This window comes from Herpailurus yagouaroundi, unplaced genomic scaffold (genome assembly GCF_014898765.1).
Source record: "Herpailurus yagouaroundi ecotype Mexico unplaced genomic scaffold, PumYag 190, whole genome shotgun sequence".
NCBI lineage: Eukaryota > Metazoa > Chordata > Mammalia > Carnivora > Felidae > Herpailurus > Herpailurus yagouaroundi.
The window spans coordinates 24,627,086-24,643,639 of NW_024412421.1; the positions used below are offsets into that span (position 1 = coordinate 24,627,086).

General features: G+C 41.9%; 1 protein-coding gene across 4 annotated transcripts in view; it reads left to right on the forward strand.

The window, feature by feature from the left end:
• The window catches only part of LOC121009765 (hydrocephalus-inducing protein homolog), a 240,648-nt gene that overhangs the window by 112,745 nt on the left and 111,349 nt on the right, over nt 1-16,554 (forward strand). For all 4 annotated transcript variants that reach the window (XM_040443058.1, XM_040443059.1, XM_040443060.1 and 1 more), the window contains exons 20-26: nt 1,031-1,152; nt 8,789-8,916; nt 9,359-9,495; nt 9,747-9,874; nt 10,025-10,216; nt 10,553-10,702; nt 13,870-14,109. In XM_040443058.1, the coding sequence (XP_040298992.1) occupies nt 1,031-1,152; nt 8,789-8,916; nt 9,359-9,495; nt 9,747-9,874; nt 10,025-10,216; nt 10,553-10,702; nt 13,870-14,109 (1,097 nt within the window). The remainder of the gene's footprint in view (nt 1-1,030; nt 1,153-8,788; nt 8,917-9,358; nt 9,496-9,746; nt 9,875-10,024; nt 10,217-10,552; nt 10,703-13,869; nt 14,110-16,554) is intronic.

The window sequence follows — 16,554 nt, forward strand, 5'->3', positions numbered from 1 at the left end:
AGAACAGAGGGTTAAGACAAAGGTCTCACTCTTCTTTGTAACTCCTTTGAGCTCCTTGAAATCTGCATTCCACAGACAGCTTCAGACTAAGCCTTCACACTGAGCCTTTCCTCCACCCCTGATCCCCAAAGTCACTGGCTCACCTACTGATGATAATTCTTTACATCCTAATTGCTCCCTGAAACTACAACACAAATATTAGTAAATCTAACACCATGTTACACTCTACCATCTAGGCTTCCAACCAGCCAGAAGTTAGTCCAGCTCTCAAAGTCTTTGCCACTTGGTTGAAAACCAGGGGCCCTGCTGGCAGTAGATATGTTTGGCCAGCAGAGGGCTTTCGAAGAATTGAGATCTGAATACTGTTAGTTCTGAATACTATCCGTTGGGTCTCCCGTGCTCCCGTTCATCACAAGTACAGTGCTTCCTATGGCTCCATAGTAGGCACTTTATTTCTCTGCCTACCTCGTCCCTCTAGCATTCGAATTTGCACTGGCTTACTGGTGAACATGAGTGTCTGAAATCTTTCCCCTGATTGCCTGCATCCCTGATTTGGGGGACTGGAGCTTGTTTAGTTACAGTTAGAGTTGCAGATATAGTCCTTTTGCTTACTGAGATTTAACAAACATGCGAAGTCACTTCAAGGATGACCGGCCATGTGGGTGTGTCCAGCACAGAGGGGGCTCCCAGGTCATGCAGCATTCAGTACTAGAGCCAGGACACAATCGAGGAAGCCGCGATCTGGTTGATCACCCAATGCATGACTTAGGATGTTGCTGCCATCAAGTTCTTGTGAACCAGCTCTTAGCTCCCTAAAGCATAATCTCATTAAACTCAGTGGGGTCTCTGCTACAAATTGAACTCAGTCACAAACTATGTCACCCTCTGACGCAGAGAAAACATGACAGGTAAAGCACCAAAAAGTTCACTTCCCTTCTGACTTTATGGACCCGGAGCTGACAGTCTGTGTTTTAGGCATGATTCATATATTTTTAACCATCCTGATTTCTTTCTCCTTCCAATCCCACAGGAAATGAAAAGTATGAAACCTTCTTGAATCAGGCCAGAAAAAACCTAGAAAAAGAGTACAACCATGAAACACTTGACCACTTAGAGATAACTGAGGAATTGCCTGAGGATGAATCTTCTGAGGTAAGATTAGCTTCACCCTGCACAGAATGAATGTGGGAGAATAGTAGGTACAAAGACCCAGGGGCAGGAAGGTAATGGTCTCTCTGAGGTACAGAAAGGAGAAGAAGCTAGAGCTAGAGCAAAGAAGGCGGAGAGGTAAGGAGCCCCCTAATGAACCTCTTAAAGGGTTTTGAACTTTATTCTGAGGGCAACAGCAAGTTAGTGAAGTGTTTCAAGTGGGGCCTGGGGTAATCAGAATTGCGTCTTTAAAAAATCTCTCTGGCTGCCTTGTGAAGCCCTGAGAAGCTCTCAGGGGTTTGGGTTGCGGTGTGTGTGTGTGTGTGTGTGTGTGTGTGTGTGTGTGTAATAAGGATAGATGTGCTGAGATGCGCTCAGTTTTTAAAAGCTGATGGAGTAACTCTAGATGAGAGATGGCGGTGGTGTCAACAAGAGTGATAACACAGGAGGTGGAAAGAATCGAGTAGTTTCAAGAAATACTCTGGAGTTGGAATGGTCAGTGATTAGGGATTGGTTGGATGTGGGGGTGGGGCAGAGGTGACCCCTACCTCAAGTGTCTTGCTTGACGGACAAAGTAAGGAGGAGGAGAAGTGAGATGGGAAACTCAGGAGGAAGAGCAAGTTTGAGGGGAGAGGAGGAAGGGATCTGAGTTCCAGTGGTTTGTTATTACACCCAAGATTTCTGAACATCATCCAAGTGAGCTTCCCATGGGGAGCTGGCCCCATGGGCTAGAGAGCTGAGGAGAGAGGCTGGAGAAAGTGCTGTGAGTCACCAGATGGTCATTGTGATCACAGGGAATGGTGAGATTCCCTAGGAAGTGTACCGAGTGAGCAGGGGTAGATTCAGAATAGAACCCTCTGGTCGCCAACAGCTAAGTGGGGGAGGGGGCAGCCAAAGAGGTTCAGCATGGTGCCTCCAAGGTGGAAGCCAAGCCAACAGTTGGTCTCTCGAGGCAGAGTGGCCCAGCTTGTAAATAAAGTCTGCCCTCCCCCAGTGGGAAGTGAAAGCAAAATCCCCAAATCCTCCTTCACCCCTCCCTGATATTCTTCTCTTAATAGTCCATTCTTGACCATAAAGCCTGCTTTCTCCCTGTGCTCATCTTTATTTTATTTTATTTTACTTTATTTTATTTTATTTTTTTAATATATGAAATTTATTGTCAAATTGGTTTCCATACAACACCCAGTGCTCATCCCAAAAGATGCCCTCTACAATACCCATCACCCACCCTCCCCTCCCTCCCACCTCCCATCAACCCTGAGTTTGTTCTCAGGTTTTAAGAGTCTCTTATGCTTTGGCTCTCTCCCACTATAACCTCTTTTTTTTTTCCTTCCCCTCCCCCATGGGTTTCTGTTAAGTTTCTCAGGATCCACATAAGAGTGAAAACATATGGTATCTGTCTTTCTCTGTATGGCTTATTTCACTTAGCATCACACTCTCCAGTTCCATCCATGTTGCTACAAAGGGCCATATTTCATTCTTTCTCATTGCCACGTAGTACTCCATTGTGTATATAAACCACAATTCCTTTATCCATTCATCAGTTGATGGACATTTAAGCTCTTTCCATAATTTGGCTACTGTTGAGAGTGCTGCTATAAACATTGGGGTACAAGTGCCTCTATGCATCAGTACTCCTGTATCCCTTGGGTAAATTCCTAGCAGTGCTACTGCTGGGTCATAGGGTAGGTCTATTTTTAATTTTTTGAGGAACCTCCACGCTGTTTTCCAGAGCAGCTACACCAGTTTGCATTCCCACCAACAGTGCAAGAGGGTTCCCATTTCTCCACATCCTCGCCAGCATCTATACTCTCCTGATTTGTTCATTTTAGCCACTCTGACTGGCGTGAGGTGATATATGGTGTGGTTTTGATTTGTATTTCCCTGATGAGGAGCGACGTTGAGCATCTTTTCATGTACCTGTTGGCCATCCAGATGTCTTCTTTAGAGAAGTGTCTATTCATGTTTTCTGCCCATTTCTTCACGGGATTATTTGGTTTTCGGGTATGGAGTTTGGTGAGCTCCTTATAGATTTTGGATACTAGCCCTTTGTCCGATATGTCATTTGCAAATATCTTTTCCCATTCCATGGGTTGCCTTTTAGTTTTGTTGATTGTTTCCTTTGCTGTGCAGAAGCTTTTTATCTTCATGAGGTCCCAAGAGTTCATTTTGCTTTTAATTCCCTTGCCTTTGGAGATGTGTCAAGTAAGAAATAGCTGTGGCTGAGGTCAGAGAGGTTTCTCCCTGCTTTCTCCTCTAGGGTTTTGATGGTTTCCTGTCTCACATTCAGGTCCTTTATCCATTTTGAGTTTGTTTTTGTGAATGATGTAAGAAAGTGGTCTAGTTTCTTCCTTCTGCATGTGGCTGTCCAGTTCTCCCAGCCCCTTTTGTTAAAGAGACTGTCTTTTTTCCATTGGATATTCTTTCCTGGTTTGTCAAAGATTAGTTGGCCATACTTTTGTGGGTCCAATTCTGGGGTTTCTATTCTATTCCATTGGTCTATGTGTCTGTTTATGTGCCAAAACCATGCTGTCTTGATGATTACAACTTTGTAGTAGAGGCTAATGTCTGGGATTGTGATGCCTCCCGCTTTGATCTTCTTCTTCAAAATTACCTTGGCTATTCGGGGCCTTTTGTGGTTCCATACAAATTTTAGGATTGCTCATTCTAGGTTTGAGAAGAATGCTGGTGCAATTTTGATTGGGATTGCATTGAATGTGTAGATAGCTTTGGGTAGTGTTGACATTTTGACAATATTTATTCTTCCAATCCATGAGCACGGAATGTTTTTCCATTTCTTTATATCTTCTTCAATTTCCTTCCTAAGATTTCTATAGTTTTCAGCATACAGATCTTTTAGATCTTTGGTTAGATTTATTCCTAGGTATTTTATGCTTCTTGGTGCAATTGTGAATGGGATCAGTTTCTTTATTTGTCTTTCTGTGGCTTCATTATTAGTGTATAAGAATGCAACTGATTTCTGTACATTAATTTTGTATTCTGTGACTTTGCTGAATTCATGTATCAGTTCTAGCAGACTTTTGATGGAGTCTATTGGATTTTCCATGTGTAATATCATGTCATCTGCAAAAAGTGAAAGCTTAACTTCATCTTTGCCAATTTTGATGCCTTTGATTTCCTTTTGTTGTCTGAGTGCTGATGCTAGCACTTCCAATACTATGTTAAACAGCAGCGGTGAGAGTGGACATTCCTGTTGTGTTCCTGATCTCAAGGAAAAAGCTCTCAGTTTTTCCCCATTGAGGATGATGTTAGCTGTGGGCTTTTCATAAATGGCTTTTATGATGTTTAAGTATGTTCCTTCTATCCCGACTTTCTCGAGGGTTTTTATTAAGAAAGTATGCTGAATTCTGTCAGATGCTTTATCTGCATCGATTGACAGGATCATACAGTTCTTATCTTTTCTTTTATTAATGTGATGTATCACATTGATTGATTTGTGAATGTTGAACCAGCCCTGCAGCCCAGGAATGAATCCCACTTGATCATGGTGAATAATTCTCTTTATATGCTGTTGAATTCTATTTGCTAGTATCTTACTGAGAATTTTTGCATCCATATTCATCAGGGATATTGGCCTGTAGTTCTCTTTTTTTACTGAGTCTCTGTCTGGTTTAGGAATCAAAGTAATACTGGCTTCATAGAATGAGTCTGGAAGTTTTCCTTCCCTTTCTATTTTCTGGAATAGCTTGAGAAGGATAGGTATTATCTCTGCTTTAAATGTCTGGTAGAATTCCCCTGGGAAGCCATCTGGTCCTGGACTCTTATTTGTTGGGAGATTTGTGATAACCGATTCAATTTCTTTGCTGGTTATGGGTCTGTTCAAGCTTTCTATTTCTTCCTGATTGAGTTTTGGAAGTGTGTGGGTGTTTAGGAATTTGTCCATTTCTTCCAGGTTGTCCAGTTTGTTGGCATATAATTTTTCAGAGTATTCCCTGATAATTGCTTGTATCTCTGAGGGATCGGTTGTAATCATTCCATTTTCATTCATGATTTTATCTATTTGGGTCATCTCCCTTTTCTTTTTGAGAAGCCTGGCTAGAGGTTTATCAATTTTGTTTATTTTTTCAAAAAATCAGCTCTTGATTTCATTGATATGCTCTACAGTTTTTTTAGATTCTATATTTATTTCTGCTTTGATCTTTATTATTTCTCTTCTTCTGCTGGGTTTGGGGTATCTTTGCTGTTCTGCTTCTATTTCTTTTAGGTGTTCTGTTAGATTTTGTATTTGGGTTTTTCTTATTTCTTGAGACAGGCCTGGATTGCCATGCATTTTCCTCTCAGGATTGCCTTCGCTACATCCCAAAGCGTTTGGATTGTTGTATTTTCATTTTCATTTATTTCCATATATTTCTTAATTTCTTCTCTAATTGCCTGGTTGACCCATTCATTCTTTAGTAGGGTGTTCCTTAACCTCCATGCTTTTGGAGGTTTTCCAGACTTTTTCCTGTGGTTGATTTCAAGCTTCATAGCATTGTGGTCTGAAAGTATGCATGGTATGATCTCAATTCTTGTATACTTATGAAGGGCTGTTTTGTGACCCAGTATGTGATCTATCTTGGAGAATGTTCCATGTGCACTCGAGAAGAAAGTATATTCTGTTGCTTTGGGATGCAGAGTTCTAAATATATCTGTCAAGTCCATCTGATCCAATGTATCATTCAGGGCCCTTGTTTCTTTACTGACCATGTGTCTAGATGATCTATCCATTGTTGTAAGTGGGGTATTAAAGTCCCCTGCAATTACCACATTCTTATCAATAAGGTTGCTTATGTTTGTTATTAATTGTTTTATATATTTGGGGGCTTCCATATTCGGTGCATAGACATTTATAATTGTTAGGTCTTCCTGATGGATAGACCCTGTGATTATTATATACTGCCCTTCTTCATCTCTTGTTACAGCCTTTAATTTAAAGTCTAGTTTGTCTGATATAAGTATGGCTACTCCAGCTTCCTTTTGACTTCCAGTAGCATGATAGATAGTTCCCCTCACTTTCAATCTGAAGGTGGCCTCATCTCTAAAAGGAGTCTCTTGTAGACAGCAAATAGATGGGTCTCATTTTTTTATCCGTTCTGACTCCCTATGTCTTTTGGTTGGAGCATGTAGTCCATTTACATTCAGCGTTATTATATAAAGATATGGGTTTAGAGTCATTGTGATGTCTGTAGGTTTCATGCTTGTAGTGATGTCTCTGGTACTTTGTCTCACAGGATCCCCCTTGGGATCTCTTGCAGGGCTGGTTTAGTGGTGATGAATTCCTTTGGTTTTTTGTTTGTTTGGGAAGACCTTAACGCTCCTTATATTCTGAATGACAGACTTGGTGGATAAAGGATTCTCGGCTGCATATTTTTTTCTGTTCATCACATTGAAGATTTCCTGCCATTCCTTTCTGGCCTGCCAAGTTTCAGTAGATAGATCCATCACTAGTCTTATCGGTCTCCCTTTATATGTTAGAGCACGTTTATCCCTAGCTGCTTTCAGAATTTTCTCTTTATCCTTGTGTTTTGCCAGTTTCACTATGATACGTCGCGCAGAAGTTCGATTCAAGTTACGTCTGAAGGGAGTTCTCTGTGCCTCTTGGATTTCAATGCCTTTTTCCTTCCCTAGATCAGGGAAGTTCTCAGCTGTTATTTCTTCAAGTACACCTTCAGCACCTTTCCCTCTCTCTTCCTCTTCTGGAATCCCAATTATGCATATATTATTGCATTTAATTGTGTCACTTAGTTCTCTAATTCTCCCCTCACACTCCTGGATTTTTTCTCTCTCTCTTTTTCTCAGCTTCCTCTTTTTCCATAATTTTATCTTCTAATTCACCTATTCTCTTCTCTGCCTCTTCAATCTGAGTTGTGGTTGCCTCCATTTTATTTTGAAGCTCGTTTATAGCATTTTTATCTCCTCCTGGCTGTTTGTTAGTCCCTTGATCTCTGTAGTAATAGATTCTCTGCTGTCCTCTATACTTTTTTCAAGCCCAGCGATTAATTTTATGGCTATCATTTTAAATTCATTTTCTGTGACATTGCTTAAATCATTTTTGATCAGTTCGTTAGCTGTCGCTACTTCCTGGAGTTTCTTTTGAGGAGAATTCTTCCGTTTCGTCATTTTGGTTAGTCCCTGGAGTGGCGCGGAACTGCAGGGCTCTTCCCCTGTGCTGTCTGGAGTAATTTGCGTCGGTGGGCGGGGCCGCAGTCAGACTGGTGTGTGCCTTATCTTCCCCTCCCCCAGGTGCAGGACTCACTGTGGAGTGGTGTGGCCCCTGTCTGGGCTACTTGCACACTGCCAGGCTTGTGGTGCTGCTTTGATGGGATCTGGCGTGTTTGCCAGGGTGGATCCACAGATGCACAGGGGCGGGAGGGGCAGACTCAGCTTGCTTTGCCTTTGGTGGTCCGCTTCTGGAGGGACCCTGTGGCACCAGGAGGGAGGCAGACCTGTCAGAGGGATGGATCCACAGAAGCACAGAGTTGGGTGTTTGTGCAGTACAAGCAAGTTCCATGAGGGGAACTGGTTCCCTTTGGGATTTTGGCTGGGGGATGGGCGAGGGAGATGGCACTGGCTAACACCTTTGTTCCCCGCCAAGCGAGCTCTGTCCTCTGGGGCTCAACAACTCTCCCTCCCGTTGTCCTCTAGCCCTCCCGCTCTCGGAGCAGAGCTGTTGACTTATAACATTCCAGATGTTAAGTCCCACTGGCTGTCAGAACACACTCCATCTGGCCCTTCTGCTTTTGCAAGCCAGATTCAGGGGCTCTGTCTTGCCTGGTGGGCTGGCTGCCCCTCCACCGCCCCAGCTCCCTCCCGCCAGTCCGTGTAGTGCGCACCGCCTCTCCACCCTTACTACCCTCTTCCCTGGGCCTCTTGTCTATGTTTGGCTCCACAGAGTCCATTCCGCTAGTCTTCTGGTAGTTTTCTGGGTTATTTAGGCAGATGTGGGTGGAATCTAAGTGGTCAGCAGGACGATGTGAGCCCAGCATCCACCTATGCTGCCATCTTCCTCTGTTGAATCTGTACTTTTGTTATTTCAAGAATATTCTGTAAATGGAATTATACAATATGTAACCTTTTGAGACTGGCTTTTTAAAAAAATTTGTTTAATGTTTTTATTTATTTTTAAGACAGAGACAGAGCATGAGCAGGGGAGGAGCAGAAAGAGAGGGAGACACAGAATCTGAAGCAGGCTCCAGGCTCTGAGCTGTTAGCACAGAGCCCGATACGGGGCTCGAACTCACGGACTGTGAGGTCATGACCTGAGCCCGAGTCAGATGCCCAACCGACTGAGCCACCCGGGTGCCCTAAGACTGGCTTTTTTTTCAAAGAGCATAATGCCCTTGAAATCTATCAGTATCAATAGTTCATTCCTTTTCATTGTTCATTAGTATTCCATGATATAGATGTACTATTTTCTTTACCCCACCCAACACCCCTGTGAAGATTTTAATACCACAACTATACTGTATATCTGTTTATGTACTGTGGCCTTTTGGAATGCCATAAATCATTGTAATATCTAAAATTTTTTCATTCTCCCCTCCATGAAGCAATTTTTTCCCTCTTAGAGGTGATTTGACCCCATTGAAAATGCATATTCTAGAAGAATTTGCTGACTTGGTTTTTTCTCTTGCTCCAGTTAAGTGCTCAGCTCCAGATGGAAGTAGAGCGACTTATAGTCCAAGGCTATTCCATAGAACATCAGAAAACAATTATCCCTGATTCCACAGATGACTTCAGCTACCGGAGTCGTCGCAGACTAGCCAAGTGAGTGTCCTTCCATGGTAGGCTTGTTTCAGAGGAGAGCAGAGCAAACAGTGTTGCCCACTGGAATGCTGCCTGAATGAATTAATGGTTGATCATGTAGAAACGAAATCTACTTGTGTCCTGTATCTGCTATCTTCTAGCATCCAGCCAACCAGGCAAGTCTCTGCCTCTGAAAGGCAGAGGCCTCTGGCTTTGTTTAATGGATAGTTCTGGCTTCAGGTTCATGAGGGCCCACACTGAATGTGTTTTGGGAATGGCTGAAACAGCAGTGTGAACTTTGGGGGAGGAGGGAGTAATCTTGTTTCTATAGCCTCCTGTCTGGAGGGTGGTTGTTCTGTCCTCCAGTTCTGAGGTCAGAACTGTGCACAGGAGATAGAAGAGAATAGCATAGTCACTCTTTTGGAAAAGTGACTGGTAAAGAGAGCCTCGTTAACTGTTTCAGAGTCCAGCTGCCAGAGTATATCCTGGACTTTGGCTACATCATCCTTGGTGACATCCGAACACACATCATCAAGATCACCAACACCAGTCACTTCCCAGTATCCTTCCATGCAGTAAAGCGCATCCTTCATGACACAGGTAACCAGACTGGGGAGACCCTTTCTTCTTGCACTTTGTCATTTCTAACAGGGTACCCACGTGTACTGATCTTCTGGAGTAGTGTTCATGCTTCTTCTGGGATCAGCTGAAAGAATTCTTGGGCCATTAATTGATACTTTGAATGGTCATGGGTATTAATTGATACTTTGACCCCAGGAGGGCTCTATCTACTGCAGTTCTTGTTTGCCATTTCTCTTTCCCACAAAGAAATTTTGTTTATCTTGGTCTAGGTTTCAGTACTGAGTTAGATCGTGTAAAGAATCTGCCTTACTGTGAAACGGAAACATTCGAAGTGAAATTTGACCCACAAGGGGCCAGTCTTTCAGTTGGAAACAAAGAGGTCATTCTACCCATCAAGGTAAGACGCACTGCTGGGCCCAGCTGATCCTCCCCAGCTACCAGCTCTGCTTGCCAGTTACCCCTAGGATGAATCAGTTGCTATTTGAGAGCCATGATTCTTCCCCCAACCCCATGCCACGTGGTAACAGCAATTTTATGCCCATTCTAGGTGGTTGGAGGGCCAACAGTTCACATCTGTCTCCAAGCCAAGGTGACGATTCCTGCTATGACTCTGTCTTGTGAAAAGGTGCAGTTTGCCACAATTCAGTGTGGACAGTGCCTCGTGGAGACTATTCAGTTTTCCAATCATCTCCAAGTCCCTTGTGAATGGTTTTTCCTGAGCCATAAGCCAGTTAGCAAGGTAAATGGGTTGTAACCCATTGGTCCCCTTTTTCCCATCTCCATTTAATCCGGATATGGAATTCTGGGCCTTCACTTTCATTATTTCACTCTTCTTCCCAAGACATGCAGTGACAACCATGGCTTCCTAAATACAATCTAGGCCCTTAGCCCAGCGTTCAAGGACTTACCAGGCCGTGCTATCTGGTAGATGTGTCAGTCATCTTTGTAGTCCTGGTATCTACACCTTCCCTGACACCTGGAAGGGACTCAGTAAATGTAGGCTGGGTGAGTGGAGGATAGAATAAATTTGCTTTCCATAGAAGATGATCTAATTGTCTAATTATCTGTTAACCAGCTGGAGAAACACATGCCAAAGTACTTAAGACGGAAACTACCTGCTGAATTAAAGCCAAAGACACGAATCTTTGAGATCCAGCCCACTTCTGGGGTCTTGGATCCTGACGAGAGGTCCAACGTGCAAGTGAAATTCATGCCTAAAGAAGAGGTAAGCTTTGAAGAATTGTGGTTTCATTCAGAGTCTCTGGGTCTCTTTGAGCTTTACTCAAAGGCCACACTTGATTAGGCAGGACTCTAGGGAGTTTTTGAGTGACCTTTGCCTCGCTATTGTGATAAAGACATCAAGTGCTTGTTTCATGTTGGAGCTGTGTGGCCTGGTAGTTAAGAACGCCAGTTCCAGAATCAGATCTGTCTAGCACATTGACTTTTATCAGCAGACCTGGGTTAGTGGACTTCTGCTTCTGTACTGAGAGATTTCATGGCTTTGAGTAAATTCCTTAGCCTCTCTAAACCTCAATTTGCTTACAGATAAAATGGAAAATAACAATATCCCATGCAAAAATCCTTACTGCAATTTTAAAATCCAGTAAGCTCCAGAAACTGGGGAGGTGGGGGAGGGGGGGTATTTCATAAATTTCAGACCCAAACTCATTTGGTAGAAAAACCTAATCTGAACTGACAGGAGACTACTTAACCTTTATTTATTCCACTTAGTTTGCAGAGTCAAACATTGTAACTACAGAAATATTTGTGTTTGATTATAGGGGACCTGATTCGGGCCCTGCTGAGGACATTATGTAACATGGGGTTTATGCACAGCGTTTACCTTTTTAAAAATCTGAATTTGAAATCATCTGGCCCCTAGGGTTTCAACTAAGACATTATCAACCTGCAATAGCTACTTCCTAGGGTCATTTTGAAGATTATATGAATTAATGTGGATAAAATACACAGCATACTTCTCTCTATGTAGTGTCTCAATAACTATTTGCTGTTATCATCAGTAGTTGGGGTACTTCCTGGTAGACATACCACCCGGGCCTCACAAACTTTGTGTGTGTGTGTGTGTGTGTGTGTGTGTGTGTGTGTGTGTGAATTCCATTAACACAAAGCTACTCCAAGCAAAGCACACAGTAAAAATAAAGTCCGGGGCGCCAGGGTGGCTCAGTCGGTTAAGTGTCTGACTTCGGCTCAGGTCATGATCTCACAGTTCGTGAGTTTGAGCCGGTGTCAGGCTCTGTGCTGACAGCTTGGAGCCTGGAGCCTGCTTCGGATTCTGTGTCTCCGTCTCTCTCTGCCCCTCCCTTGCTCATTCTCTGTCTCTCAAAAATAAATAAACTTTAAAAAATTTAAAAAAATAATAAAAAATAAAATAAAATAAAATAAAATCCTAGAGCCAGAGAGGGTCTCAAGAGATTACACTGTAAAGACTTGTGCTCAAAGCCTAAGGCATCAGGGAGATGTCTTTCTCTACTTTGGTCTTTTAAAAGAAAAAAACCCATGTGGGTTTTACAGAATACCTACAGTTAACTCCCATTTTCCTGGTAATGGAAATGCTTTGAAGAAATTTTTAAGAGTCTGTAGTGAGAAAGAAGAAAATGACTTCATATCTGATTCTTTTTTAAAAAGCCCGTTTCTTGAATTATCAGAATCTCCCAACCCTTTTGACAGAAAAGAGAATTAATATGTTTGTCATTCTTAGAGAGTCTGAAGGGGTGTTACAGTCAGAGTTGTCAAGATTTTGGATAGTTTATTAAATGAGAGACATATCAGTAAATAAATTTAAAAAAAAAAAAAAGAAAGTTTTGTTCAGGTGGTTCCATATATGTTGAGTTGGAATTGGTCAAAGTTAATAGAATATCTCCACCAACTTAGAGGGGAATTTGTTGGCTGTATACAATTAATTGGTTAGCTTTGCAACGCATACAATCCACATCTATGTTTCCTTCAGCATCAGCAGCATAAGAAAACCCCTGATGTTATAATATATGTGCAGAACACTATGTTAGGAAACAAGGAAATGAATGAAATGTTTTTGGAATATTTCCATAAAAAGCAATTAAAATATAGAAGTTTGGGTCAGAAGGTGCTAAGCCCATAACTGTTAGTCAATAATTCATTCTCTTACTGTCTCCGTCAATTGATATTTTCTGGGTGTGTATATATGTCCATACGCATTCCATCCATCTGCTTTTCTCCCTTGAGCTAAGATAGTTAAGAGCTCTTCAAATCATGAAGCCACTCATGGCCTCCAAACCCAAGCCATGAACCCACCTGTATCAGAATGACCTGGGCATCTGGTTAAAAATGCAGAATTCCCAGCCTTACCCTGCCCCTGTCAAGTTGGGATCTTTAAGGTTGGGGCCTGTGATCCCACATTTTTAGTAGGTCCCCCAGTAAAAACCAGATTAGAATAGTTGATATCACTATTAACTGGTATTCAGATTGTAATTATATCTGATAAACTGAATGCCCCAGCTGATTACCCCTGACCCACTGCTTAACTGTATTTTCAAATAACTTCTGTATATTAATTCAGATTCTCCAAGAAACATACTTGGAGACAAGGATTCAAGTGCAAACAGATTATTTGGAAAGTGTAGGAAACACTGATGGAGAAGTAGGAGGTGGTCAGGGAAAGGCAGGCAGCTAATAAGGCATGTGAATGAGCCAGCTACCTTGGAGACTGGAACATAATCCTACTGGGAAACTGTGGAAATAGACAAAATGCATATTTCAGAATTATCCCTTCCCAGGAGCAAGGGACCTGGGGTATTTATGTGGTAGTTCCTGAGTCAATGTTTGAGAATTGCTCCTGGAAGGGATTAATCCCCAGCACTTCTGCTCCACCCTTCCCTGCCCATAGGCAGCAGGGCCCATGAAATGAGAGCCCAGAGGTGCAGACAGTGGCCCATCTGAACACACTGGAGGGTCTGAAGGATCTGAGTGCGGCATTCAGAGGGCCTTTTACGAGTGATGATGCACTTTGTACAGTGCCTAGCATGCTAGAAACCTAGTATTAATGCAGTAATATAAATTACTCTCATGTAATTTTACATGAAAAGTTTTCTCTTTTTTTTTTTTTACATTTATTTACTTTTGAGAAACAGAGTGTGAGCAGGGGAGGGGCAGAGAGAGAAGGAGACACAGAATCCGAAGCAGGCTCCGGGCTCTGAGCAAGCTGTCAACACAGAGCCTGACACAGGGCTTGAACCCACGAACCATGACCTGAGCCAAAGTCAGACGCTTAACAGACTGAGCCACCCAGGTGCCCCAAAAGTTTTCTCTCAATTTTGTCCCCACAGTGGCTTTCAGGTTTACAGAGCATATAACACAAAAAGTTAAGATGCTTGTTTTGTTTTTTATGATTTCCAGAAGTTCTACAGCCAAACCCTGGTTTTCCAGATTGCTCAGAGTCCTCAAAAGCTTACACTGCTGGTAGAGGGGCAAGGTCTTGAGCCACGGTTGGAATTTAGTCCCTCTTTTCTGGAGCTGGGGCCACTGCTGCCTTATGCACCTGGAGACGAGGCTGAGGTGGTGGTAAAGAATCCCTGCAACTTTCCCATTGAGTTTTACTCCTTAGAATTTGACCAACAGTATCTCCTAGAAGAGAAGGTGAGCAGAGGCGAAAACCAAATTTCCTTTTCCTATCCCTGCTGGGTCCTACCATGTACCTGTGCTCTTCCCTCTGCATGGACAACTAACTTCCTCCTAACCTTTGCCTCTTCTTTACTTTAAGCCCTTCCTTGTCAATTTAAAGCCCACTTTGTAGCCTTTCCTGACCCTTGCTCTGAGCAGAATTTATTACTTCTTTGTGATCTCATTACACATTTTAAACAACTAATTGAAAAACTAATGCGTGCTAAAAGTTTAATAGTAAAGAATGTATGCCGCTGTCATATTTGAAGTGAGTTTCTTGTAGACAGCATGTAATTGAGTCTTTAAAAAAAATACACTCTGGCAGTCTCCATCCTTAATTAGTGTATTTAGACCATTTACATTTAATAAAATTATGTTAGGGCTTGAATCTGCCACTTTTTTTTTTCTGTTTGTTCAGGGCTACATATTTTCCAATTGTTCCTCCATGTACTTGTTTTAAACTTTTTTCTCACAGCAAAATTGAGAGGAAGTTACAGATATTTCCCATATACCCCTTGCCCCACACACATACATACCTTCCTCCATTATCAGCATCCCCTACTAGAGTGGTACATTTGTTACAATTGATGAACCTACATTGATACTTCATAATCACCCAAAATTCACAGTTTACATTGGGGGTCAGTCTTGGTGTTGTACATTCCTTGGATTTGGACAAATGTATAATGACATGTATCCAGCATTATAGTATCATATAGAGTATTTTCACTGCCCTAAAAATCCTCTCTGCTCTGCCTGTTCATCCCTCCCCACCCCCCACCTCCTGGCAACCACTGATCTTTTTACTATCTCCATAGTTTGGTCTTTTCCAGAGTGTCATATAGTTGCAATCATACAGTATACCTTTTCCGACTGGCTTCTTTCATTTAGTAATATGCACTTAAGTTACCTCCATGGCTTGATAGCTCATTTCTTTTTATGTCCGTTGTCTGGACATAACAGGTTATTTACCCATTCACCTACTGAGGGACATCATGGTTGTTTCCATATCTGAGCAGTTATAAATAAAGCTGCCATAAACATCCACGTGCAGATTTTGTGTGGACATACATTTTTATCTCCTTTGGATAAGTACCAAGTAGCACAACTGCCAGACCGTATGGTAAGAGTACATTTAGTTTTATAAGAACTGCCAGACTGTCTTCCGAAGTGATCGTACCATTTTGCACTCCCACCAGCAATAAGTGAAAGTTCCTGTTGCTCCTCATTCTCATCAGCATTGGATGTTGTCAGTGTTTTGGATTTTGGCCATTCTAATAAGTCTGTAGTGGTATCTCATTTCAATTTGCATTTCCATGATGACATACAATGTGGAGCATCTATTCATATACTGATTTGCCATCTGTATATCTTCTTCAGTGAGGTGTCTGTTAAGGTCTTTGGCTCATTTTTTAATTGGGTGATTTGTTTTCTCATTGTTAAGTTTTAAGAGTTCTTTAAATATTTTGAATAACACAAGTTTATCAGATGCATCTTTTGCAAATATTTTCCCCCAGTCTGTAACTTGTCTTTTCACTCACTTGACATTGTCTTTTGCAGAGCAGAGGTTGTTCAATTTAAGGAAGTCCACCCTCTCAATTATTATTTTCATGGACCATGCCTTTGGTGTTGTATCTAAAATGTGATCACCACACCCTAGGTCACTCTTATATCACCTTCTAAGAGTTTTATAATTATATGGTTTTCGTTTAGGCCTATGATCCATTTTAAGCTTTGTGAAAGATATTGGGTCTATCTAGATTTGGGTATTTTGTATGTGGGTGTCTGGGTCCAGCATTGTTAGTTGGAAAGTGTCTTTGTTCATTGTATTGCATTTGCTCCTTTGTCAAAGGTCAGTTGACTATATTTATTTGGGTCTACTTATGGGCTCTCCATTCTGTTCCACGTCATCTCTCCAGGTCCCTTTTTACTATCTCCATCCTGTTCTGCTACCTTGAGGCTGAGCTGTATGAACTCCTTAGTACCCTACTTTGTAGAAACTGCCTCTTAGTTCCCTACTGTGAGAAATTATGAAATGAGCCACTAATCTCTTTTTCTCTCTTCTCACCATCCTCTAATTTAAAATGATATTCTTTTAAATTAATGCCTGCTGGGTAATCATCTCATGTACACTCCCTCCATGTTTTGCTTTTTGTGGTGTATCTATCATGTCAGAGCCTATAATATTATGATGTCAGAACCTAATTTCTATCACTTAGTTTTAGTTCTATATTTAAATACATTCAATGTTCAACACCAGTCCTTGTGATGAAGCTTTTTCAGTAACCACTCTATTGTCTGAAGCTCATTCTCTAGTGGATTCCTCAGGTAGGGATCATGGGAACACTATTCCCTGAGTACACATACGTTCATGACTATTAATCTGTGGCTTTTATGCTTGAAGATAAGTTTGGTTGGATA